At 40.4% G+C, this 25442-nt stretch overlaps 1 protein-coding gene across 5 annotated transcripts in view; it reads left to right on the forward strand.

Annotated features, from left to right (window-relative positions):
* BLTP3B (bridge-like lipid transfer protein family member 3B) overlaps positions 1-25442 on the forward strand; it is an 82709-nt gene that overhangs the window by 54433 nt on the left and 2834 nt on the right. For 3 of the 5 annotated variants that reach the window (XM_061639491.1, XM_061639492.1, XM_061639493.1), the window contains exons 15-20: positions 1222-1397; positions 6584-6711; positions 10075-10225; positions 11092-11348; positions 22859-22967; positions 24292-24455. In XM_061639491.1, the coding sequence (XP_061495475.1) occupies positions 1222-1397; positions 6584-6711; positions 10075-10225; positions 11092-11348; positions 22859-22967; positions 24292-24455 (985 nt within the window). Of the gene's footprint in view, positions 1-1221; positions 1398-6583; positions 6712-10074; positions 10226-11091; positions 11349-22858; positions 22968-24291; positions 24456-25442 lie in introns of those variants that run through there. The other 2 variants (XM_061639494.1, XM_061639496.1) reach the window with 2 other exon arrangements.

The raw sequence follows: 25442 nt of genomic DNA on the forward strand, positions 1-25442 counted from the left end.
CCATGTGGAATGCTCCTATGCAAATGCCAGCTACTGCCAGGAGAAGTAAGTGGACAAGAAAGAGAACCTGGTGATGCACAGTAAGAAAACATAAGCCATGTGTGATGATAAAAGGCAGGTTGGAATTTGAGAAGGTTTTCTGGTATTTAAAAAGGTTTGGAAGGCATCATGGCCTACTCACCTACCATGTGCATGTTCCACAGCAGTGGAAGGCAAAGCCTTTCCAAGATGTTGGTGGCCATGCACATTGTGTACCTTTTAAGAACAGTTGTTGTAGGAAACTTAGGAACATAGGATCATGCCTTATGCTGAATCAAATCATTGGTCCATCTAACACAGTATTGTTTACACTGACTGGCAGCAGTTTCCCAAGGTTTCAAGCAAGATTCTTTTCCCAGGCCTACCTGGAAATCCTGGGGATTGAGCTTTTGAACACCTGCATACAAAGTAGATGCTCTACCACTGAGCTACAACCCTTCCTCTGGAAAACCCCAGACCTAGTGTTATTCTGGGGTTTTGTAGGGTTGGGGGTGGGTGGACGATGGCCATCACACAAGCACTGGCTAGCAGCAGCTCTGTGGGCAGAAAGAGTTCATCCCGTGCTGCATTTGTATTCAAAGTATGTGCTCTATCACTGAACTGTGGCTATTCCCCTTATCATCAATTATTGCTTCTCATGCCTTGAAATGATAAGCTAAGTGATGACTAGCAATTGGTGGTCATGATTTATCCCCAATCCTGATTCTGACAATATTGTATTTATACTCTTTATATTTCTGTCCTACCTTTTGTCCAGCGAGTTCAAAGTGGCTTACATGGTTTATTCCCTCCCCACTGTAAACCTTCCAATAACCCTGTAAAGTAGCTTAGGCTGAGAGGTAGTGACAGGTGCAAGATCACCCAGTGAACTTCCTGGCTGAGTGGAGATTTGAATCCAGGTCTCCCCCCTCTACTATCACAGATGCCCTGTGCTATTTTGGAGGACTTTCAATCTACCCCTGCCCAATTGTCAGTTTAAAAAACGACCACAGACAAATCTGCTGATTTTGACACAGGTCAAAGATGATTAAACGACTGTACTTGAATTAATTCTTAACTTGTAAATTATCTTGTGATTATTTTATCTTTTCACCAACATTTGTTTTATTTTCATGCTATGGAGCATGTTGATTTTCTTTTTCATCTTAAGTAATAATTTCCTAATATCTTTATATTAAAAAGTGGAAAGCCTAAGGAACGCTGCCAGTCCAATCTCCCTGCATTCTCTGTTTCTTATAAGAACATGAAGAAAAGTCCATCACAAGCCTCTTTGGATACCATTTCTACTGATAGCATGTTGTTGGAGGAACAGTATTTAGAGAGTGATGGAAGTGATAGCCACAGCTTTTTGGAGAAAGGTAAGTAAACTTCCTGATGGTAAACTTAGCAAGTTTAAAATAACAGCAGATCAAATATAATAGCCTGTCTTGAGGTTTTTTCCTTGATTTCACTAGCGCTAGCTTTAGCTTGTATTTAGAAAATACAAAGGAAGACATTTACAGTTTTAGACCTCTTGTTGAACTGCCATTGTTGATGAAACACTGTACATTATAGACTGAGTCCGCTGGTTTGTAGGGTTGGTTTACCATATGGCTAATAAGCTTCCATGTGCCAATACTGCCAGCATTTATAATTCCAGTGAAGCAGACTAGATCCTTGGTGTATTCCTCATAGGTAAATGGTTAATTACGGCTAAATTATGTTGGTGATTGCATGACCAAATTCTTATTTTATAAATGAGGCATTTTATTATGGAGGGTGGGCTTTGTATTTTCAGTATTTAATAGTTTTATATATTTACAGTTCTGTGGATATCTGTTGAGTTATTATGAAACATTCATTTGAGAAAAATGTATAGCTTAAAGTGCAAATAAGATTTCAAAAATTAGCTTTCTCTGTTGTTCTCTAGCAGGAAGTAGAATCTTATTTTAGTTAAACATATAGTTTAACTGTATGTGGTGGGCATATTTAGCATATAAATCTGTCTGGGGATCATTTCATTGCTGCATTTGGGGGAAACTGTATATGTAGGGCAGGTGATTCTATCGAGGCGCTGGCCTTGCTATGGAATGGGAAGATGAGGTTGGGCCATCAACACAATAGTTCCTGAGTGTTCTTCCCAGTGCTGTGGAGTCTATTAAGCAACCCGGTACTCCAGGGAACTGTGAATGATGAAAGGGACTGGACAACTACAAGAGTGGTTTATCTCTTGTTTGCTACCCTGGGCCCCTGGGAGAAAGGGTGGAATAGAAATTATTATTATTATTATTGAGGGCAGCTGGTGAAGGTCTCATTCCAAAGCCAACTGAGCACTGATTAAAGCACATAATAATGCCTACCATGTAGCAATGAGGGTGGCAAAGAAAGAACATTTTTGTGCCTTCATTGCATCTTCTAGTTGTGGTCCAGTGAAGCTCTTCTGAGCGTTTTAGAGATTTCTGACACCAGTTATGGCAAACAGCCCTCTGGAGAACCACAGTGATCATTTGGTGAAATATTTTGCAGATAGTGATTTGTCACTTGATGCTGTGGTTTAAATAGGTCTTGCTGAGTTGTTTAATGCTACATCACCCGGTGTTGCAGGATCATTTTCAGTTAATGAGGCCTGATGCTGACTAAGTTCTTGCAGCAATGCGGCCAAACACTTGCCCCTTCAGGTCTTGCCCATCTTGGATTATAAATGCAAATAGAGGTAGCATGACTGGGTGTGTTCAGGGTGTGGTTAGCTGGTTATTACATTCAGTGCCGACTGCAGGGTAAACAGTGCCCTGAGCGAGGCGTGCCTTCTATGTCTTCCCTGCACCACCACCTGGGCTGCTTTGCAGGGCCATGCAGGGAGTTTATGGGGCCTGGTGCAGATGTGACGTTGAAGGCCCTGCTGCTGCCCCCTACAAGAACCCACACAAACGTGTACAAAGCTGGGAGAATTCTCACCTGCAGCTTCTCCTTGCCCTAGGATCAAGCAGAATGATAGATGTCCTTCATTTTTTCTCACATGGGGATAAGGGAATAGGGATTGGGTTGTGCTTCCTATCCTCCAAATGCCAAACCTCTTCTGGCAGAACTTCATTATGCTTTCTGGGACTCAGTTTCGCAGGTCTTCTGGTTGCAGCCTGCTGCTGGCCTTCTCCAGTACTCCCTCAGGAAGGCTTCCTCCCTTCTGGCCTCATACCTCTCCTATGCCTTTCACTGTGTTTACCACCACAGAAAATTACTCTCCAGTGTCACCTTGCCTGGAAATCTTAGGTGGAATTCACCCACTCACTACCTGAACTCTTTCCTCAGTGGGCTTGGAGTTCTTTCTGTGACAAGAACAGGCTGCCTGCTGTGCCATAGAATCCCTCCTTAAAGCCTTTCCTGGTGCTTCTCTCCTTACAACAAACTCTGTAACACTTGCTGTGTTCCACTGACTTTTACATGGTGCAAATGACATCAAAGTGGAAATTGAAAAAGAAACATACTTTAAAGGTAATTGAAGGAAGATCATTTTTGTAGTTAGCACCCAAACAACCTATAGAACCTAGAACAAAAGCTTATAGACGCTTGCTTTTTGCCACCGTAGCTCACTGCAGATGGTACATTTTAAAAAACCAGCCAGAGAGCTCAGCTTGGTGCCCGTTCAGCTCAGCGCAGCTTGCCAACCCCTAAGACCATCCCTGATGATGTGAGGAGAGATGCTACTGCTCTGACAGAGGTGATAGTCTAACTTCTTTTAAAGAAACCCATCCTTGGGCACATTGGTTTATAATGATTACCACCCAGTTACAAATGCCCCATTCGGCAAAGATGTTGGAGAAGGTGGTGGTGGTGCAACTGCAGAGATTCTTGGAGGAGACTGATGATCCAGCTAAGTTCTATGCAGGGTAGACCCACTAAAATTAATGGACCTGAATATTACCAACATTGAATAACAACCCATTACTTCTACTTGAGTTGTAAGGCCTGGTTATGGGACTAGAGTGCAAGTGGTGAAAGACATGCTATGAGTCTGATTGGGCACGAGTGAAACATCGTAACTGTGGTCTGACCACTCCTGGAAAAAACCCACCCTGGACCCATTGGTTTGTGACAACTACCACCTGGTGGCAAATGCTCCCTTTTTAGGGTGATTGAAAGGGTTGTGGTGCAGCAATTTCAAGTACTCTTGGATGAAACAGATTATCTTGACCCATTCCAGCCTGGGTTCAGGCGTAGATACGGAACTGAATCGGACTTGGTCACCCTGATGGATGACCTTTATTGGGAGGAGGACAGGGGGAATGCAACCCTGTTATTCTTATGTGACTTCTTGGCAGCTGTTGATACTGTTGACCATGGTATCCTTCTGAGCCGACTTAGTGAGATGCTTATCGGAGGCACTGTTTTACAGTAGTTCAGGTCCTACCTCCAGGGTCATTTTCAAAGAATAGCATTGGGTAATTGTCTTTTGGCCACCTGGCGGTTGTACTGTGGGGTGCTGCAGGATACCATTTTGCCCCCCATGCTGTTTAACTTCTATATGAAGCTCTTGGGAGTGGTCATCAGAAGATTGAGGCAAGGTATCACCAGTATGCTGATGATACCAGCTCTTTTTCTCTGTAACATCTGAATCGGGGGAGGCAGTGCAAGCCCTGGACTGCTGCCTGGACTCGGTGGAGGGCTGGATGAGGACCAATAAATTGAGTGAATCCTAGCAAGATGGAGGTGCTGTGGGTTGGTGGTTCCCGAGTTCAGATAATTGATCAGTTGCCTGCTTTGGATGGGTTCATACTCCCTCTGAAAGAGCAGGTTCATAGTCTGGGGGTGCTCCTGGATCCATCTTTGTCTCTTGAGGGCCAGGTGACCTCATTGGCTAGGAGTGCCTTTTACCAACTTTGGCTGGTAAGACCTCTGCAGCCATTTCTGGGCCAGGATAGCCTGAGCACTGTTGTCCATGCACTGGTAACCTCCAGGTTGGATTACTGTAATGCATTCTATGTGGGGCTGCCCTTGAGGTTGGTCCGGAAGCTGCAGCTGGTGCAAAATGTGACAGCGAGACTGCTCACTGGGGCAGGTTATCACCAACATGTCACCCCACTGCTGAGAGAATTGTACTGGTTGCCTATTAGCTACCTGGCGAAGTTCAAGTTTCTAGTTTTGGTGTACAAAGTCCTATATAGCTTGGGACCAGGATACCTGAAAGATCGTCTTACCTTTTATACATCCAGTCGATCACTACGCTCTGCAGGTGAGGGCCTCCTGCAGATACCATATTATCAGGAGATCTGTTTCGCACAACATAGGAAGTGGACATTTAGTGTAGTGGCACCTGCTCTTTGGAATTCCCTTCCCTTTAAATATTAGACAGGCACCATCTCTGTTATCTTTTTGGCACCTACTGAAGACCTTCCTCTTTGAACAAGCCTTTTAAGTAGAGACCTTATCCCAGATTACATCTGTGGTGGGATTGCTTTTAAGATGTTTTTAAAGCTTTTTTAAAAAAGTTTTTAAAGATGTTTTGTTTTAATACATTTTTAAAGATGTTTTGTTGTAATATATTTTAAATACTGTTTTTATGATGTTTTAGAGTGTTTTTAGCACTTTTGTTTGTCCCCCTGGGCTGCTACTGGGAGGAAGGGTGGGATATAAATAAAACAAATAAATATGTTCTGTTGAAGCTGGAAGTCTGTATTCATATATTTCAGTCTGCTTGAAACAAGTAGAAAGGTAGAAGGAAACAAGGTAAAATAAATTTCTATGTTGGCTTTGTAAATATGAAACCTGTATTTAGTTATAAATTTTTGCTTCTGGAAAAAGTGGTCTTCTGGTCTGTACATCATTAATCTGTGATACAATCCACTGGGTGTCGCCAAGATATGCACTTCATGTGTTGCCTCATTGCATAGGTTGTAGCTAACTAAGTTATAGTCAGAGTAGACCCACTGAAATGAATGGACATGACTAATTTATTAATTTCAATGGGTCTACGCTGAGTATAACTTGGATACAACCCAATGTTTGTGAATTGTTGGCATCTAAGACAAGATACGGTTCCAAAGCACCTCAGTGAGTCAGGTGACTTGTATATAAAAAAGTCTATGTTGTGCAGTATTTTTAGAGGAAGCTTTGGTGAGTGCATCGTGGTTAGATAGATAAACTTAATTTGAACTGATCAGTATCCCATGTCATAAAAGCTAAATAATATATCAGTGTGCATTGATGCTCCCTTTATCTCTCCTCTTCCCCTCACGTATCTCAGGTAATATGGGATGACATAATCAAATTGTTTGAAACAAATATATATACATCTTCCTGTAATTTATCTTGAGTTTCTTTAGGTTGAATTGAAGCAAGATTAACAATAGTATTCTATATATATCTCCTGAAAAGGAAGGCCCATTAAATTTACTGGGGCTTACTTCCAGGCAAGTGGGTATAGGATTGCAGCCTCAGTAACATTGATTAAGTTATCTCTAAACCCCCCTCTTTAATTTTTTTTTAAAAACCCAGTGACAACTGCATGAAGTAGCTATTATAAATACACTCAACACATATAAACACATCTGTTTTTTTATGAATATAAAAGCTATCTTGTCAAATAAACCAGTGGAAAGCACTCCTGCTGACAACACAGTGATTGAAAGCTATGGTGGATCATCTCCAGATGTCCTCAGCGCAGCTTCCGAGAATACTCAGGATGCTAGTGAAGAAATGGTAATGCTTTCAAATAAAGAGGATATTTTCATAATGTTTTTACTGGGTGAGGGTGTTCAATCTTTGGTTAAGAAAACTGAAATGTTGCTACTCTGAAAACAGTGGGATGGTGGAGAATGTATCCAAGGGAGGGTGACATGGCCTTGACAAAGAATGATCCTTGATAAAATAGGGGAGAAGGCTGCAGAGCTGACTGTCCTTTAGTGACTTAATAGAAGAAAGGTATATGTTGAATAATGGTTCCACTTAGCAATTCTGAAATTAGCATTCAGCCATAGAGACAGACACAAAGTTACATAACCTTTTGTGGCTGCCCCTTTAGCTTTAGGTACAGTATAGGGACCACTATTTCCCTGAAGAGCAGGGACTGGGATTTCTGGATTTAATATCCTTCCCTCCCCCACCCTCCTTCTCCTGTAATTTAAGTACTCCATAGACTGGGAAAATTTTCTTGCCATCTGTAGATCTTTATTCTGATTATGCATAAATGAAAAGCAATGGTAATGCTAAAAGGTAACTCATTTTTTTAAAAAGCAACCAAGTTCACTCCTGCCATATTGCACAAACACAAAGGAAAAATACAGCATTGTGCAAACCTAGTAAGTCTGAGAAAAATAAACAAGTTGTATAATTATATGCAGTGTAGTAGCCTGCTTGAACGTCCAGAGTACCATAGTTTTGGTGCTATGATGGAGAAAGCTGAGTTTCAGGTGCTCACCAAACAAACCACCTGTGGGCAAGGTATCCTTCAAGAAGGTCTTGTGCACTGCAAAAGATGTGCCTTCCATAAGTTATGCAGGCTCTCAATCAACATATGAAGATAGTGGCATCTTAAACTGAGTCAAGAGACACGCTGGTAACTATTACAGCTCAGGTGTAATATGGGAGCTGATGGTGGCAATTGTCATGAGAGCTGCTGCTTTTTATACTAGATGAACCTTCTGAATAGTCTTCAATGCAGCTGCATTACTGTGCATTACAGTTGTCTAGGCGAGTGGTAACCAATGCCTTGCTCTACAGCAGCCTTTCCTAACCGGTGTGCCTCCAGATGTTGTTGGACCACAACTCCCATCAGCCTCAGCCATTGGCAATGCTGGCTGAGGCTGATGGGAGTTGTGGTCCAACAACATCTGGAGGCACACTGGTTGGGAAAGGCTGCTCTACAGGAATGGAACACCACTGCTTCAGATGTAGTTGATCAAATGCACTCCTGGCCACAATCCTGATTCTTCAGGAAGAGTGTGATCCCATGAAATACAGATATTACCACATCTCCTAGGTCATAGAGGTCACCTGTCATAAATAATTCTTTTTGCTGTTGTTCAGATTAAATTTCAATTTGTTTGCCCACATCTGTATCTGAATAGGTATTTAAGGAAGGTAACATTGCTCTTGGATTCAGTGAAAGAGGCAAATTGGGGTGACATATTGATGGCACCAAACCAATGGATGATCTCTCTTAGCAGCTTCATATACTTATTAAATCATATGGGTGACAAGAGAATGCTATGCAGGATCCCACAGGGCAAATACCATGGAGCTGAACAGATGTCAGCCACAATTATCCTTTCAATACACCCCAAAATGTGGTAAAAGAATCACTGTCAAGCAGTGCTCCAAGCTCCTAACCCAATCAGACATCTCAGGTGTATCAGATAATCAAAGGTTTTGAGAGGTCCACCCAAACTGACAGTGTCACACTCCTCTAGGCAACTTAGAAATTGGCCAGTAACTCCCCAAACATTGTGGTCCAGGAAGGATTTCTTAAGAGATTGAACCATTTCTTCCTTAAGAAGAGCTGACAAATAGATAATTTGAGGAACCACAAGAAGGAACAGAGTCAAGAGCATTTATGGTGGGATAGGCACCATGTTGCTGTGGTTCTGACCTTCTTGGAGGAATGATTAGAGAAGGTGGTTCTGGGTGGATTCCATTTCATGCCTTGGCTACTGGACTATGGTAGGGATGGTTAACCTCTGGCCCTCCAGATGTTGTTGGACTCCATCATCATGGCCAATAATCAAAGATGATGAGAACTATAGTTCAACAACATCTGGAGGGCACCACATTGAATATGTCTGAATTGTGTGGTGTGCCACAGCATTCTCTTGTATTTCATGCTATACAAATACAACATGAAATAGCTGGGGAAGGTCACCTGGGGATTTGGAGTACAGTGTCATCAATAAATGAATGACATACAGTTTTCTCCCTACTCCATTGCACTCTTTAAAAAAACTGTTGAGATTCTGAATCAGTGCTTGAGGGGTCAGTAATAGACTGGATGAGGGTGAAAAGGAAACAGTCGAGACAAGACAGGACTGCTCTTGGTCAATAGGCGAGCAATCTAAGAATAGGGATCCAACCTTTCTTGGATGGAGTAGCACTCCCTTCAAAGACTCAGTGTGCCAGTTGTGCTTGTTCTTTGAAATGTCAGATCTGACCATAGTGACACATGCTTTAGTTCCATCCTATTTCGATTGCTAAATGTCCAGTCTATGTGGTTGCATTTGAAAAGTGTTTAGAAACTACATCTGGTTAAGAATGCAGATTGCTGACTGGTGCCAGATATCTGGAGCAGGTGACTCCTTTATTACAACAATTGCACTGGTTTCCAATTAGTTTTCAAGCAAGTTCAAATGCTGGTTGTGATCTAAAATCCTAAAAGTTTAGGATGAAGTTATCTAAAGATTGTCTTTTCCAGTGTGAACCAACCTGTGTATTAAGATCTTTGGGCGCGTCCTCTTCCATGTCCCACCATCTGATGTGCATTTGCTGGGGACTTGGGAAAGAGCCTTTTTACTGTTCTGCCCAGGCTCTGGAGCACTCTTCCTAGAGAGACCTGTCTAGTCCCTTTGGCAGGCAAAGACCTTTTTGTTTCAGCAGGCCCACTGATTTACATGAGTAGCAAGTTGTTGCATTTTTTGCTTCTGTTGTGTATTTTGACATGTGTGCTATTTTGTTGCTTTATCTGTAATGTTGTGAATTTCCTTGAACATATCATATGGAAAGGTGGGATATAAATTTCCTAAATTAACTAAAAGCGATAGACCACAAATATCCAATTAGAATCCCTGAAGCAAAACAACTGAAATCCATCCAAGCACCTGTGACTAACAGATGTATTGGTTACCACTAACACATACAGTAGTAATGTCCAGAGCAGATGTAAGCGATTTTATCCCCCAAACCATGTAGTGAACGTTCCTGGTGACCTACAGAACCTACTGTAATAGAAATTATTTTTAATTCCCTTTTGCTGTTTTGACAGTGTTGTGTTCCTTTGATTACTGTATATTTGAAAAAATGTTAATGTAATCTGAGCTTCCCCAGGTACTATATGTATTTTAATTCTGTTGACAGATGTCTGTCGTTGTTTTTAAAATGTTCGGTGTTAATGGTGAAATTGACATCAGAGGCGATGACACAGATGTGTGCCTTCAGGTAAACGGGGTTGTACCAAATCAGTTGGGCAATATCAGCGTTCGGCATTACCTTTGCAACAGAACAGCAGGTAAGAACTAATTTAACCTTAAAAAGCATTAGTGCTACTTTCACAGTAGTTAAAATGACTTTAAGGATTCTTTTTTGTTGTTTTAATATATTATGAAAATAGGCTACTGCTTTGGAAAATTAAAGACTTATAAAGGCATGAGAATTGTTTACCCTCAGTGGCCTTGTAAATGTGTTTGGAATCATACTGAAGAAAGGCCAGAACCTGGATTCCCAACCACCCCCAGACTTCTCACATTGCCATTATCTGTATTCAGTTAGGGAGTAGCATTCACCTATATAGGGCTGAAACCAGCATGGTGCAAGAGGACTTCCACTCACACAACGTCTCTCTACCTTGCTCTCCCATCATCCTGCTGTCTTCCACATGCCACAAAATATTTTTAAATTTTTTAAAATCTAATCCTCCAGAGCAGATTTAAAAGGCATGTAGAGGGGAGGAGACAAAGGTTAAAATCCCATTGAGCAAGAGTAAGTCCATTCCATTCATGCACAGACAGCATTGGTTACAACCCATAGTTTATATTATAGGATTTATTGCATAGTTTGTTTATTCAGTACATCTGGAATTATTGTTAAAATGAATAAATGCTATGGAGTTTGTAAAATTAGCATTTGGAGGCAGTATATGGGAGTGCATGACAATGTGCTTTTTCTAATTAAAGTCCCTTTGACTATAAAGAATACGGAAGTAGTTTCCATGCGTTCATAGATTTTTAAATCTATGTGTAGTTGACTACAGAGCCCTGAAATATTTTGTGTTTCAGAGTAATCAATTTTTACATGAACTACTTGCACATCATGTTGGAAGACATGTTTAATGTACTGTAAAGTGGTTGACCTGATTCTGTACTGGTTTTATTACAGGCTCAGATCCTAAGACTCTGACTGGGCCAGTTAAATCAACTCCTGAAATCAGACTGAGATGGGAAAGTGGACCCAGTGCTATAATACATACATTGCTATCTGGGAAAAATGGGTTTCTACAATGTCATGTGGAAGACTTGAGTGCCGATTTCCTAACTTCTTCACTTATGAACATTCAGCGTTTTTTGGAAGATGAAATGGTTGCAGAAGTGATGCCTATGAATATAAAAATTTCTAATACAAGGATCAATTTAAAAGTATGTCATTTTGGAGTGAGTTTGGTGCTAGTTCAGAGTAAATGTTGGTAATTTGGATGTATCTAAGGGAAGCAATTACTTAAATGAATTAAATTAACAGGTTCTATTAGGTACTGTTGTTGTTGGCCTTCAAGTCAATTACAACTTATGGTGACCCTATGAATCGGCGACCTCCAAGAGCATCTGTCATGAACCACCCTGTTCAGATCTTGTAAGTTCACATATGTGGCTTCCTTTATGAAATCAATCCATCTCTTGCTTGGCCTTCCTCTTTTTCTACTCCCTTCTGTTTTTCCTAGCATTATTGTCTTTTCTAGTGCATCATGTCTTCTCATTATGTGTCCAAAGTATGATAGCTTCAGTTTCATCATTTTAGCTTCTAGTGATAGTTCTGGTTTAATTTGTTCTAACCGAAATATTTGTCTTTTTCACGGTCCGTGGTATGCACAAAGCTCTCCTCCAACACCACATTTCAAATGAGTTGATTTTTCTCTTATCCACTTTTTTCACTGTCCAACTTTCACATTCATACATAGAGATCAGGAATACCATGGTCTGAATGTTCCTGACTTTAGTATTCAGTGATACATCTTTGCATTTGAGGACCTTTTCTAGTTCTTTCATAGCTGCCCTCCCTGGCCTTCTGATTTCTTGTCTCCCTTTTGGTTAATGACTGTGCCAAGGTATTGATAATCCTTGACCAGTTCAATGACTTGTTGACATTCAGCTGTAGTCCTGCTTTTGTGCTTTCCTTTCATCAGCATTCATTTCAAATCATTACTGGTTTCTGCTAGTAGTATGGTATCGTCTGCATATCTTAAATTATTGATATTTCTCCCTCCAGTTTTCACACCTTCATGGTCCAATCCTACTGTCTGTATGATATGTTCTGCATATAGATTAAACAAATATTGTGATAAAATACACCCCTGTCTCACACCCTTTCTGATGGGGAACTAATCTGTTTCTCCATATTCTGTCCTTACAGTAGCCTCTTGTCCAGAGTATAGGTTGCACATCAGGACAATCAGATGCTGTGGTACCCCCATTTCTTTTAAACCATCCCATAGTTTTTCATGATCTACACAGTCAAAGGCTTTGCTGTAATCTCTAAAGCACAGGGTGATTTCCTTCTGAAATTCCTTGGTCCGTTCCATTATCCAGTGTATGTTTGCGATATGATCTCTGGTACCTCTGCCCTTTCTAAATCCAGCTTGGACATCTGGCATTTCTCACTCCATATATGGTAAGAGCCTTTGTTGTAGAATCTTGAGTGTTACTTTACTTGCATGGGATATTAAGACAATAGTTTGATAATTACTGCATTCCCTGGGATCCCCCTTTTTTGGAATTGGGATGTAGATTGAATGCTTACAGTCTGTGCACCATTGGTTCTCCATATTTGACAATTTTTTGTCAAAATTTGGACAGATTCAATCTCAGTAGCTTGTAGCAACTCTATTGGTATGCCATCTATTCCTGGTGATTTGTTTCTTCCAAGTATTTTAAGAGCAGCTTCCACCTCACATTCTAATATTTTTGGTTCATCGTATGGTTCCTCTGTGAATGAATCTGTCATCCTTGCATCCCTTTTATATAGTTCTTCAGTGTATTGCTTCCATCTTCCTTTTATTTTATCTCGGTCAGTCAGTGTGTTCCCATGTTGATTATGCAACATCCCTACTCTATTAGGTACTAGTAAACATTTTTTTTATAAATGATGTAAGGATGTTTTCAAACAGGCACTGTTGGGTTTAATTTGGCTTCATATAAGGCTGTCCCAACACTAGATATGTGCTGTATATTTTCTCTAGCTATATGGCGAGATTAGATGGCCTAACATTCAATGTTCTCCTGCCTTGTTATAGAAAAAATTAGATGAGTGTTTGGAAGTATATTCTTGCATGCACTGTGCAGTATAAAGAGTCTTTCCATGCAATCAGTAAAATGAAAATGTAGCTCAACTGCATCTTTGTATGATCTCTTGAAGACACTTTTCAATTATAGCATTGTAATAATGTGTACATGAGGGACAGCGTTGCTGCAGAGGAATACTGATTTTGCTGGTAACTCTTTAAAACAACAACTACAACACAAAAACAGAACTCTGGCTAAGAGTGTTCTTTTGCACAGGAGGGTGAATGCCAGACTTAATAATATATAATAATAAAATTAAAACTGCCCATTTAAAAATCCCCACAGCTAAAATGTACTAAAACATAGGGAAGCACTGGAGGTGTAGCCTCCCTGGCATTTACCTACTTTTAAAATATTTAGATGAGCATTCCCATGCTGGAAGCATAACAGCCTCCATGATTTTAAAATATTCAAAAAAATAAAAAGTTCACAAAATCGGCTGGACATATGGACTGGAAGTTGTGTTATCTGTCTCTGATCCTATTATAGGCAATGGGTTGTATCCAACAGTATCACTCAGTTGATGGTAAGGCAATTCCCTCTCCCTCCGCAGGCCCACCCTTCGGTACTCCCTAAATCTGCTTCAGAGGGTTGGAGTCCAGGACTCTGCTATATGTGGAACTACCTTCTAAACAATAATTTCAGTAGCTGAAATCTGTAGGAACAATCCTATTTTGCTAGGCACAAAAGTTTGAAAATTGGGTCTAAGACAACGGTGGATGGTATTCAATGCTAATTCTACTGAGAGTAGACCCATTGAAGTTAATAGACATGACTAACTTATGTTTTGTTAATTTCAATGGGTCTGCTCTGAGTAGGACTTGGATTACTGTAACAGAGCCAAAGACCCCAAAGGGTTTGTGCAGTCTATAAAAATACACATCTATTACATTACATTACTAAATTGATAATGTGGAAAAGCAAAAAGATAGAAAGTACAGGAGGGGGAAGAACAACAGCAAGCTGAAGCAGAAGAGGAGACTGTTGTGGAGAGCAACAATGAAATAAAGGAAACTGAGGAAAACCGTGAAAGGAGTAGAAGAGCTAGAAGACACTCTTTACTGGTGGAACTACAGAACTGCTTCCAGGCACTTGAGGATGAGACTAGAGGACAGTCTGCATGGGAAGAATTACAGGAGACCCCCATGCGACAGCGAGTGAGAGGCTGACGCTCAGTCAAGCAGAGGCAATGAAACCATGCTCCACGACAAGAAGAGTATTAGTAGACTCCCTACTGCGTAGGATTGAAACCCAAGTATGCCAAGAAGATCCATGGACTTGCCAGGTATGTTGTCTCCTTGGAGAATGGATTAGAGATGTGACAGAAGGGTTGCCATTACTCATAAAGCCCACTGACAGGTATCCCTTTCTTCTCATCCCTGTGGGAATGAATGATACTGCCAAGCGGAGCTATGAAGAAATCACATCCAACTTTGAAGCTCTGGGAAAGAAACTCAAGGATTTTGGGGCCCAAATAGTTTTCTCATCCATCCTTCTGGTACTTAGAAGAGTAGAAAGGGAAAGAAAAAAACTGGTGAATGACTGGCTATGAAGGTAGTGCTGATGCAAGTGATTTGGATTCTGGGACCATGGACTATGCTTCCTGGAAGATGGATTGCTGGCAAGTGATGGGTTGCACTCACAAGGACTGGGAAGAATGTGTTTAGCCATTGCATGGAGAACTTCATTACAAGAGCTTTAAACTGAATCATAAGGGGGAGAGAGAAATAAACTTGGCGGTAAGGACTAACAAAGGCTTATGCACAGTAAGAGGAACTGAGGGAACGGCTCTAATGGAGCCCAGTAATAGTCTTCATAAAAATGTAGGAAGGAAGCCAGGCTGTAAATCACATGATCTTCGATGTCTGTATACTAATGCCCAGAGCTTGGAAAAGTTACTTTTTTGAACTACAACTCCCATCAGCCCCAGCCAGCATGGCCACTGGATTGGGCTGATGGGAGTTGTAGGTCAAAAAAGTAACTTTTCCAAGCTCTGCTAATGCCCAGATATGGGAAACAAACAGGACAAACTGGAACTCTTAATACAGGAGAGTAAACACAAATTGACAGGTATAACTGGAACTTGGTGGGATGACTCCCATTACTCAAATACAGCAAATATAACTTGTTCAGAAAGAACAGAAGGAATAGAAAGGAGGATGAGTGAAGTACCGGATGACTGTAGGAGGGCTAATGTGGTCCCTATCTTGAAAAAGGGCAAAAAGGAGGAAACTGGGAACTACAGACCAGTCAGCCTGACATCAATCCCTGGGAAAATTCTAGAGCAGATTATAAAGCAGTCAGTCTGTAAGCAACTTGAAAACAATGCAGCGCTTACTAGAAGCCAACATGGATTTATCAAGAACAAATCCGCCAGACTAATCTTATCTCATTTTTTGATTGGGTAACCTCCATGGGAATGCTGTGGACATATCTCGACTTGAGCAAAGCTTTTGACAAAATGCCCCATGGTATTCTGATTAGGAAGCTAGCTAAATGTGGGCTGGATGGAACAATTATCACATGGATCCACAGTTGGCTACAGAACGTACTGAGAGAGTGCTTATGAATGGTTCCTTCTCAGACTGGGGGGAGGTGACAAGTGGGTACCACAGGGCTTGGTCCGGGGCCCAGTGCTCTTCAACATTTTTATTAATGACATGGATGAGGAGGTGCAGGGAATGCAGAGCTTGGAAGATTACTTTTAAAAAGTAATAAATTACAGTTACAGTTACATGGCCCAAAAAAGTAGTAATTACCGTTACAATTGCAATTGCTCTGAAAGTAACTGATTACTTTACTTTTCCTCCAAAGTAATCACTACAATTACATTTCAGTTACTTAAAAAAAACACCTACAAGGTGCTGGCCTTGGCTTCTGCACATCTAAGTAGCCTAAAACAACATTAAAAATAAACAAACACATACAAAGGTAGTAGAATAATTATTTTTATTCATAAGATAGCAATGGTGGTCTCTCTACTGGTAAGGGTGGTGGAGAGGGAGGCTGAGGCCACTACTCAGATCTTTGCACATCAAACCAAGTGCAACCCCCTCCATTCAGCCAGCCAGCATAATCTCTCTCACTTAAGCACCTCCCGGACCCTGCCCTGCCACCAACAAAGGGACACTCACTCAAGCAAACATTTTCCCCAGAGATGCAAAAAAGTTAAAATACTGCAAATGCAGCACAGTAGCCAGAGAGGGGGTGGAGGCCACTTTGTGTGCCAAGTGCAAACACAGTATTCACACACACACACACACACACACACACACATGCACACACACACACATGTCGTCTTTCACCTCCACAGTTCTCCATTCTGCTGCTGCCTCCTTCTCCTCCTTTATCCATGTTCTTGACCATGATTTTCATCCACAAATCAGAGGAGCAGAAGACTTCCTCTGCTCCCCCCCCAAAGTAATGCCCCAAAGTAATTCTGGAAACGTTAAAATTACTCCACAAAAGTAGTAAGATTACTCCTAGTTCTATTACAATCCGGCCAGACAATTGAGCAAATAAATTCCGTTATTTATCTAGGTTTAACATTTCAAGCGTCAGGATCATGGCAGATGCAGATTAAAACAATGGTCTGGAATGCAAAAAAAACATTGCAAGCCCTTCTGTCATATTTTTACAATAAGGGTGGTCAGCTTATTGTCCCAGTAATCAGAGTTTTTTCTGCAAAGGTAGTCTCTCAGCTACTTTATGGGGTCCAGGTTACCACTTTTGAGAATTTTTCTGTTTTGGAATCGATTCAAAATTCCTTTCTAAGAGCTATTTTTGCGGTTCCCAAATGCATTCCTAGTTTTATCCTTAGACTTGAGGCTGGTTTACCCACCATAGAATCTAAGATTTGGGCCTTGAGAATTTCTACTTGGCTCAAATTGCTATTTAACCCTACCGGGCTCTCTTCTAGCATCTTAAGAGATAATTTTCAATCTCCCTGGGTTAAATTGATAACAGATAAATTACTGTCCTTGGGCTTTTCTATTTCTGTGATTCAGGAAATGGGTTACTTAAAAGCCAAGTTGAGCATACTACAAAGAATTAAGGATATAGACTTTCAACATCACTTATTACAGGTTAGGAAGCATAGATATAATCCAAAAATTTTAACCCCAATGCCCTATTTATCCTTTCTTACTATTCCTAACTACCACAGGGCTTTTTCACTCGCAAGAATGAATACCTTACCTTCTAAACTTTTAGAGGGTAGATTCAATAAAATTCCATACTACGAGAGGAAATGCCCTTGCGGTGCGGATGAGATTGAAACAATTGCTCATGTCCTTTTACGATGTCCTTACTACCTAGACCTTAGAAATCAAATAATTAAACCTATTCTTGATCTTGTACCTGGTAGAAACGAAGAAAAACGTTTGGATCATTTACTTGGAGATCACCAGCAATTAATCACAGAGAAAGTTGCAAAATTTTGCACAGCCGCTATTCTCTGCAGGAGAAATCGGGTAAAAGTCACTGGAAAATGAATTTTATTGATTTATTTTATATGGTCTTAAAAGCAGGTTAGAGTTTATCCAATGTCTAATTAGTTTAATCAATTTTAAAACGCATTCTGCATTATTATAATAATAATTGGTCTAAAATGGTGTGAATTATTAATGAATATTCCATATGGTCTGGAAATTGATTTTAATTAATTTTAATTGAATAAGATATCATTCTAATAATAATTGTAGTTTTGATGTTCTATTTTACCTTTGTATTCTGGCCTTTGGCCGTAATAAAAACTGAACTGAACTATTACAATCAAAATGTAAAGGAATTACCCACTCATTACTCAAAAAAGTAATGAATTACAAGTAATTTGTTACTTGTAACTAGTTACTTCCAAGCTCTGAGGGAATGCTTATCAAATTTGCAGATGATATAAAATTGGAAGGGACAGCTAATACCGTGGAAGACCCAAACAAAATTCAAAGGGATCTTGATAGGCTGGAGCATTGGGCTGGAAACAACAGAATGAAATTTAACAGGGACAAGTAGTGCAAAGTTCTACATCTAGGAAAAAGAAACCAGATGCACAGATATAAGATGGGGGATGCTTGGCTCAGCAGTACTACATGCGAGAAGGATCTTGGGATTGTTGTTGATCACAAGCTGAATATGAGCGAACAGTGTGATGTGGCTGCAAAAAAGGCAAATGCTATTTTAGGCTACATTAACAGAAGCATAGTTTCCAAATAGTGCGAAGTATTGGTTCCCCTCTATTCGGCACTAGTTAAGCCTCATCTTGAGTACTTCATCCAGTTCTGGACACCGCACTTTAAGAAGGATGCAGACAAACTGGAACGGGTTCAGAGGAGGACAACGAGGATGATCAGGGGACTAGAAATAAAGCCCTATGATGAGAGACTAAAAGAACTGAGCATGTTTAGCCTTGAGAAGAAAAGACTGAGGGGAGATATGATAGCACTTATACTTGAAAGGTTGTCATACAGAGGATTACCAGTATCTCTTCTCGATTGTCCCAGTGTGCAGGACATGAAATAATGGGCTCAAATTGAGGGAAGCCAGGTTTCGACTGAACATCAGGAAAAACCTGCTAACTGTTAGAGCGGCACGACAATGAAACATTCCCTAGGGAGATGGTGGGCTGTCCAACACTGGAGGCATTCAAGAGGTAGCTGGACAGGCACCTGTCAGATGTGCTTTAATTTGGACTCCTGCATTGATGGCGTTATTACGATCCTTCTAACTCTCTGATTCTAATACTGTTTCTCTACAGCTGCTCAAAGCTGGCTGTGCAAAAGTAATTTAGCTTGCAGTCCTATATCCACTGCAAGAGAGTAAGCCCCAATTAACTTGATGGGACTTGCTTCTGAATAGACATTTATAGAATTGAACTGCATTCTAACATAGGAAACCTAAACCATGATCTTTACTTTTCAAACAGGTGTATAGCAACATCTGTCACTTGATCTTCATCTTCACTCTCTTCTATTTGAATGTATGTATATGACACTTTCCACTGAAGCAGATCACGAGGAAATAAATGCACAGAAAGATAAAATGTAAAAAAATCCAGGCATCTTTGCTTCACACCTAAAATGTGAATGTTCAGAAAGAATACCCATTCATTTTTCAGCCCCATTTTATTATGTTTTCTGATAGCCTTTCCATTCTTTTTTTAGCTTTTAAAGTTGTAGAAGCAGGCATTACTGAGAGACACTGGCATACACCCCCCAGCCAGCTCATCCAATACATAGAGTTCTCAAATCACTCTGAATGTACATGTGTAGCCTAGTTTTCAGCATTTTAGAGTTGTCTTCCGTGAACATTTTTACCTAGTGTGGATCCACTATTTACCCTATCTGTTGAAGATAAGCAAAGGATATAAACTACTTCAAGGTGAACGTGGATCTAAGCATTAAAAAGAAATAGCTAACTATGAAAGTAGCTATAAAGGGTGGAATAAACTATCAAATATCTTTTAATTATATTTGATAGTTATTGGGCAGGGATGGGATAAAATAAAATAACAAATTAATGTGGGGTGGGACCTGAAATGTTAGGGAATCAAGTTTAGACTGTGATGATTCCATCTTTTGATTTTATAGGAGAGGATTGTTACCAAATTGGGAGCATATAAGCCAACTCTTCTTTCCCCCTGGTTTCTATGCTTGAATAATCTTAGTAACTGCTTGTGCTTAAATTCTGGGAGCAACTAAATTAAAACATGACACTTGATTCAATCATTAATGGATCCAAAATTGACTAGCAGTAATCTTCAAGAAGGAAACAAACCAACCACATTGGAGGAACGTGGGGTTCTGCAGTTCCTGTTGAACCTGTGCTCAAGAAAACTGTGTGTGTCTTGTGGATGATGATTGTGATTGCAAGTACTATGTCAGGCACCCAGAGCAATGCTGAGAGCCTTAAGCGCTATTAAAAGAACAAACAAAACAAAGATTCCCCCTGGTGTTCGGGCATATTTGGTTGCCAAAGAACCAATTTATGATATGCATGTGTTGCTATGCTAAGTTAAGAAACAATTGGAGTGATTATCCTGATATATGTGTATCACCAGAGATGACAACAAAGTCTCTTGTCTAGTGCTAAATTGGTTACAGAGGGGCTGAAACAGGAGCACAGTATCATGGATACAATCACATGTTCGATGCAAACTAATCATTTGAAAAGATACTCAGTGATTCCAACTTCTGTTTTCTATATTCAGTTTCTCCATATTATAATCCCCCATAGTCCACTATTTTCTAAAGTAAACAGTTCCAACGACTTTTCTAAATAGGATAGATGTGCCAGCCTTGTGATCATGTCTTATCCAGCTCTACAATACATTTTTTGAGATGTGATGATCAGGAGCAAGGCTGCAATGACTCGGAGGTAATAAGGTAGTTCTTAGGGATCTTGAAATAGAAAGAATCAAAGGCCAAATTACAGATCTGGACCCCTTCTCCAGGGTGCCGAAATGAATATTGCCTGCCCTGGTTAGAAACCCATACATGATTATGTATCCCACTGCATATAATAATGTACTTATTTACTTATTTTTATCTTGCTTTTTGAACAATTATTGCCCCTCAAAGTGGCTTCCATTAAGTGTGAGGGAGAAGAAAGGCCCTGCTAGTAGGCTTTATAAGCTGAACAGACAAGTCACAGAAGGATAGGGAAGTAGAAGGTAAATGTAGAGGAAGAAGATCACTTCTTCAAGACTGAACTAGCATTTTAATCTAGTTTGGGCCTTGCTGGTGTGTGTATTTGAATAGCAGTTGGTGGCTGTTATGCAGATGGGGTTAGAATGTCTATTCCTCTTGTTTCTGCAGTCCAAGAAACTGGCAGTTGGGGCAGAGTGTTCTTTCTGGCAGAGGCAGATGGAGCTAACTCCCTGCAGCTGCTCCTTCTCTAGCTCATGGATGTAGTCAGGTTGGTGTTCCTCTTGGTCCCCCAAGTGATGGCAGAAGCCACAATATGCTGCCCTTCAGCTCAGTAGTCACTGGATAGCTGGCAGTTAGAGCACAGTGTTCTTTCTGGTACAGAGGGGGAAAGCAAACTTCCTGCAGCTGTTCCTTCTCTGGCTGAGATGTCTGAGGCCAAGTTGGCCTTCCCCTTACCATGACGTCGTCATAATAATCCTGGCATTCCCCAAGATATGATGGCGATAGTTGCATTCAACTTGTGAAAAATGTAAGGATGATGGTGCACAGCAAAGAGAACTAGCATTCCTTTCACAATAGAGTGGTGTAAAGGGCATATTAGCCTGAATGGCTATGGGAGTGTAGAGACAGCAAATGTGAATCTGTTTTTAAAAAGCCAAACTTTTGTGCATTTCTTGAAGCAGCTTGATTCTAGCTGAACAATTTAGTGGTCTTAGTTCCAGTTGGGGTTTTCTTCCCCCTGGAGAACCAATTGGAGTGTAGAAGTTTGGGTCTCATGAAATTTGGGAGGCAAGACCATGAGAATGCCACAAGAGGTTGCACAGGTCTCAACTCCTATTGGAAGACCCCTTTAGAATCCATCTTGTGCCAAAGTCCTTACCAAAAACTGTCCTTATACTTTTAGACTTGCTATAACTAGTAAAATGATTTGGGAATGTTTACATTTCTTGAAATAAAGTTGAAATTCTCAGCATTTTTTAAGTGCTACTAGATTCTGCACTCTAATATCCATATTCTGTGAGCATCATGTTGCAAATTCTAGTTTAAAAGGACAGTAAATAAAGAGTGCCAGAGGACCATATGATTTATTTTAAAATGGATAGACTAGACTCAAGGGGTGTATAAGAGGTGCTTAGAGAACATCTGTGGACATATCCATCCAGAGTTACTTTTGTAGCCATAAACAGCAAGACTTTGTTGGAGCTGTAATATAAACTAAGTTATAGAAATTGCAGTTCTTCAGTGTATTGGCCCTATAATGAAATATAAGGCATACTTATAATGGCAGTAAAACTAATCAGATCTCGTAAGTGTAAACGGATTGATTACACTTCATAAAAGTATTTTTTAACAGCTTGACTGGAGTATTTTGCTCTTCTGCCATTATTAAAAATATAGGTATTCAGCCTAATCTGGGGCTCCTTTTATATGCGAGTCCTCATTCCCTCCCCACACACATATGTATATTTTAATTCCCCCCTCCCCCCAAAAAGGCAGTGTGAATACAATAGTACAATAACCACAGTACATAATAAAAATTATATCACTACATAACATTGGCCGTTAACAGTTCATTTAATCAAGGAAAATTGAGTGAACATAAAACAATATCCCAAAGTAGTCCTAAAGTTGATAGCAACTCCTCCCCCAAATTTATACATAGATTCAAGAGGTCAGCATTCACTTTAGAGTTCATCTGTCGGTAGCTCCCTCATGAAGGAGAGTGGGCCATGAAAGCGGAAGCAGCCATTCCCCAGTGCAAACAACGTCTCTTTCTCTGGTTGGTGCTCTTAAACACGTAGGGGCTCTCCTTTTGACTAAACATCATAGGGACCTTCACACCTTTGTGCATGCATTATTTTAGCTTCACCATCAAAGTCAATGAGGGAACTGCTGTGGATTTAAATCTAGTTTATTAAAAATTATTTTCCTATCGTTTTTATTTTCTAGGATGACAGCCCACGTGACAGTCTGACTGCTCCTGAACCAGCCCCAATAATGCTGCACATTGACCTACTTATGGTAGAGAGGAAAGATGATGGCTCATTTTGTATTAGAGGTCTGTCTTTGTTTTCTCAGTTCATTATTTTTAGTATTTTTAGTATTTTTGCCCACCTTGGAAATATTTGTATTGAAAGGTGGGATAAAATTCAAAGCAAATGAAAAAAGTCTAATACTAGGAAATGATGGTGTATTCTCCCCTCAAGAAGACCTCCCTGGACCCAGAAGTTGTAAACAACTGTTGCCCTGTGGCAAATATCCCTCATTTGGGCAAAGTGCTTGAGAAAGTTGGTGGCGGTACAAGGTGCTTGAGAAGGCATCCTTGCAGGAAACTGTATGTTTGGATCCATTTCAGTCTGACTTCAGCCCCAGTCATGGCACTGAAACTGCCTTGGTTGCTCTGGTTGATGACATTTATCAGGTGATGGCGGTAATATGACCCTGCTCATTCTCCTTGATCTCTTGGTGGCTTTTGATACCACTGACCATGGTATCCTATTGGAGTGGTTCAGATTGGTGAGATTTGGGGGCACTGCATTTCAGTGATTCCATTCCTACAGGGCCATTTCCAGAAAGTAGCTTTTGTGGGCACTGTTTGACACCATGGGAGCTTTCCTTGGTGTCCTACAGGGTTCCATCTTGTCTCTCATGCTGTTGTACATTAGCTGAAGCCACTGGCAGCTGTCATTAGGAGATATGGAGTGAAGTGTCATCAATATGCAAATGACATCCAGCTCGGGATTGGTGACTAAGGTGCAGAACAGGTGTATGGAGGCAGTGATGGGCTGGATGTGGGCCAATAAATTGAAACTGAATCCTAAATACTGGTGTTATATGTTCCAAGTTCTCATGTCAATGAGGTGGACAGATAGACTGTTCTGTGTGGGGCTGAACTCCCCTGGAAAGAGAAGGTTTGTAGCTTGGGGATATTCTTGGATCTGACATTGGAGTTATGGCTGGTTCCCCAGCTACAGACCCATTTGGACAGAGATGACTTGGCCATGGTAGTCCATGCCCTGGTAACCTTCAGACTGGATTATTTCAATAGCTCTATGTGGGGCTGTCTTTGAAGACACCTTGGAAACTAAAGTGCAGCAGCCAGATCCCTGCTGAAATATCCTTATAGTCAAGGTATGAGTGTATGGTGATGCACTTTTTGAAGGATTAATTATTTATGGAAGCTTATGCAACACTTCTCAGATCCATGATACTTGCTGCCTCTTAGCTGGAGTTTTTTTATATTGACACTGTACAATTTAAGTTACTGATATCAGTTGTGGTGGTGGTGCAATCATTGGATAATATTCAGTGATTTCAATTGATCTCCTCAGTATGACTGATGTTGGATATTGTCCATTTTAATTACTACTTATTTTTAACAGATAACCGGACACTTAGCAATAATGTTCCAAAGACTAAGACAAGTAATGATACAAGGGATCAAACTGCTGAAGTTGAAGCACACAAAAAACCGAATTGTCTTTCTCAAGCCACACAAACATCTCCAGAAATTATGAGATCTTCTTCTGATTCAATCAAAGAGCAGGTAACCATTATGGGTTTTTTGGTAACATTGCCTTTTGTAGTGACAAGTAAGCAAAACTATAATTTGAAGTTGTTAAAAAGAGCAAACTTCTTTGGAGAAGCAGTTGCTTGGCTGGCTTTAGCCTTGTTTCTCTCGAGCATCTGAAACAGTACTATGATTTGTGAAGGCCACCAAATGCTGTTTAGAACTTGCAGCTGAAGATTACAGATACACCACTCAGAGGGGAAGGTCTTCTTTCTGTGATAGAAAATGGTGACTCGCTGCCCCTCTCCTGGTATACAGACCATTGAACAAGGTACCATACTTGATACCAGGTTGAAATAGGACAAATGCAAAGTATTTTGGGTTTTAGTGTATATTTGTAAGCTGTGTGTTATTTGAAGAGGTAAGTTGTTTTTAAACAAATATAAATAGGGCCTTTTACTGGACAAAGCTGTATTCTCAGTTGGAGAGAAGCAAAGACAGTTGTTACGCTAGATACCATTGCCTGTCAGTAAGAAAGCAAACCAGAAGATAATGAATATAAGTATCAGAGATAACAGACTCTCAACCAGGCTGACACATTAACAAATCAAGTAAAACCAACTGCATTCCAAAACATTTACACAAAGAGAAACTTTTCATGTTTTTTTTAAGTAAGGGCTTGTTGTTGACCACTTACAATTCCATCTCTAAGTTGAGGTCCAGATGCTTTTCAATTATAACTGCACCTCCCATAAGCTGCTGGGATTTTGGCAGTTCCTTTGTTACAGGGTAATCCATGCATACATACTTAGCCCTTTAGACGAGATTGTCAAGGCTGAAGCCAGACCAGAAGCATACTACCAAAAGCAGCAGCAGCAACAGATTATGCAAGAAACAGTCTGGTGAATTGTTACAAACTCTATCTCTCCTGGTGTTTTGTTTTGTTTGGTCTTATCCAAGAGCTACAGAGCAACTGTGCTTCACTTTTATACATCCTATTTTCACAGTTAACAGGGTGGCCCT

This window comes from Rhineura floridana, chromosome 8 (assembly GCF_030035675.1).
Source record: "Rhineura floridana isolate rRhiFlo1 chromosome 8, rRhiFlo1.hap2, whole genome shotgun sequence".
NCBI classification, from domain to species: domain Eukaryota; kingdom Metazoa; phylum Chordata; class Lepidosauria; order Squamata; family Rhineuridae; genus Rhineura; species Rhineura floridana.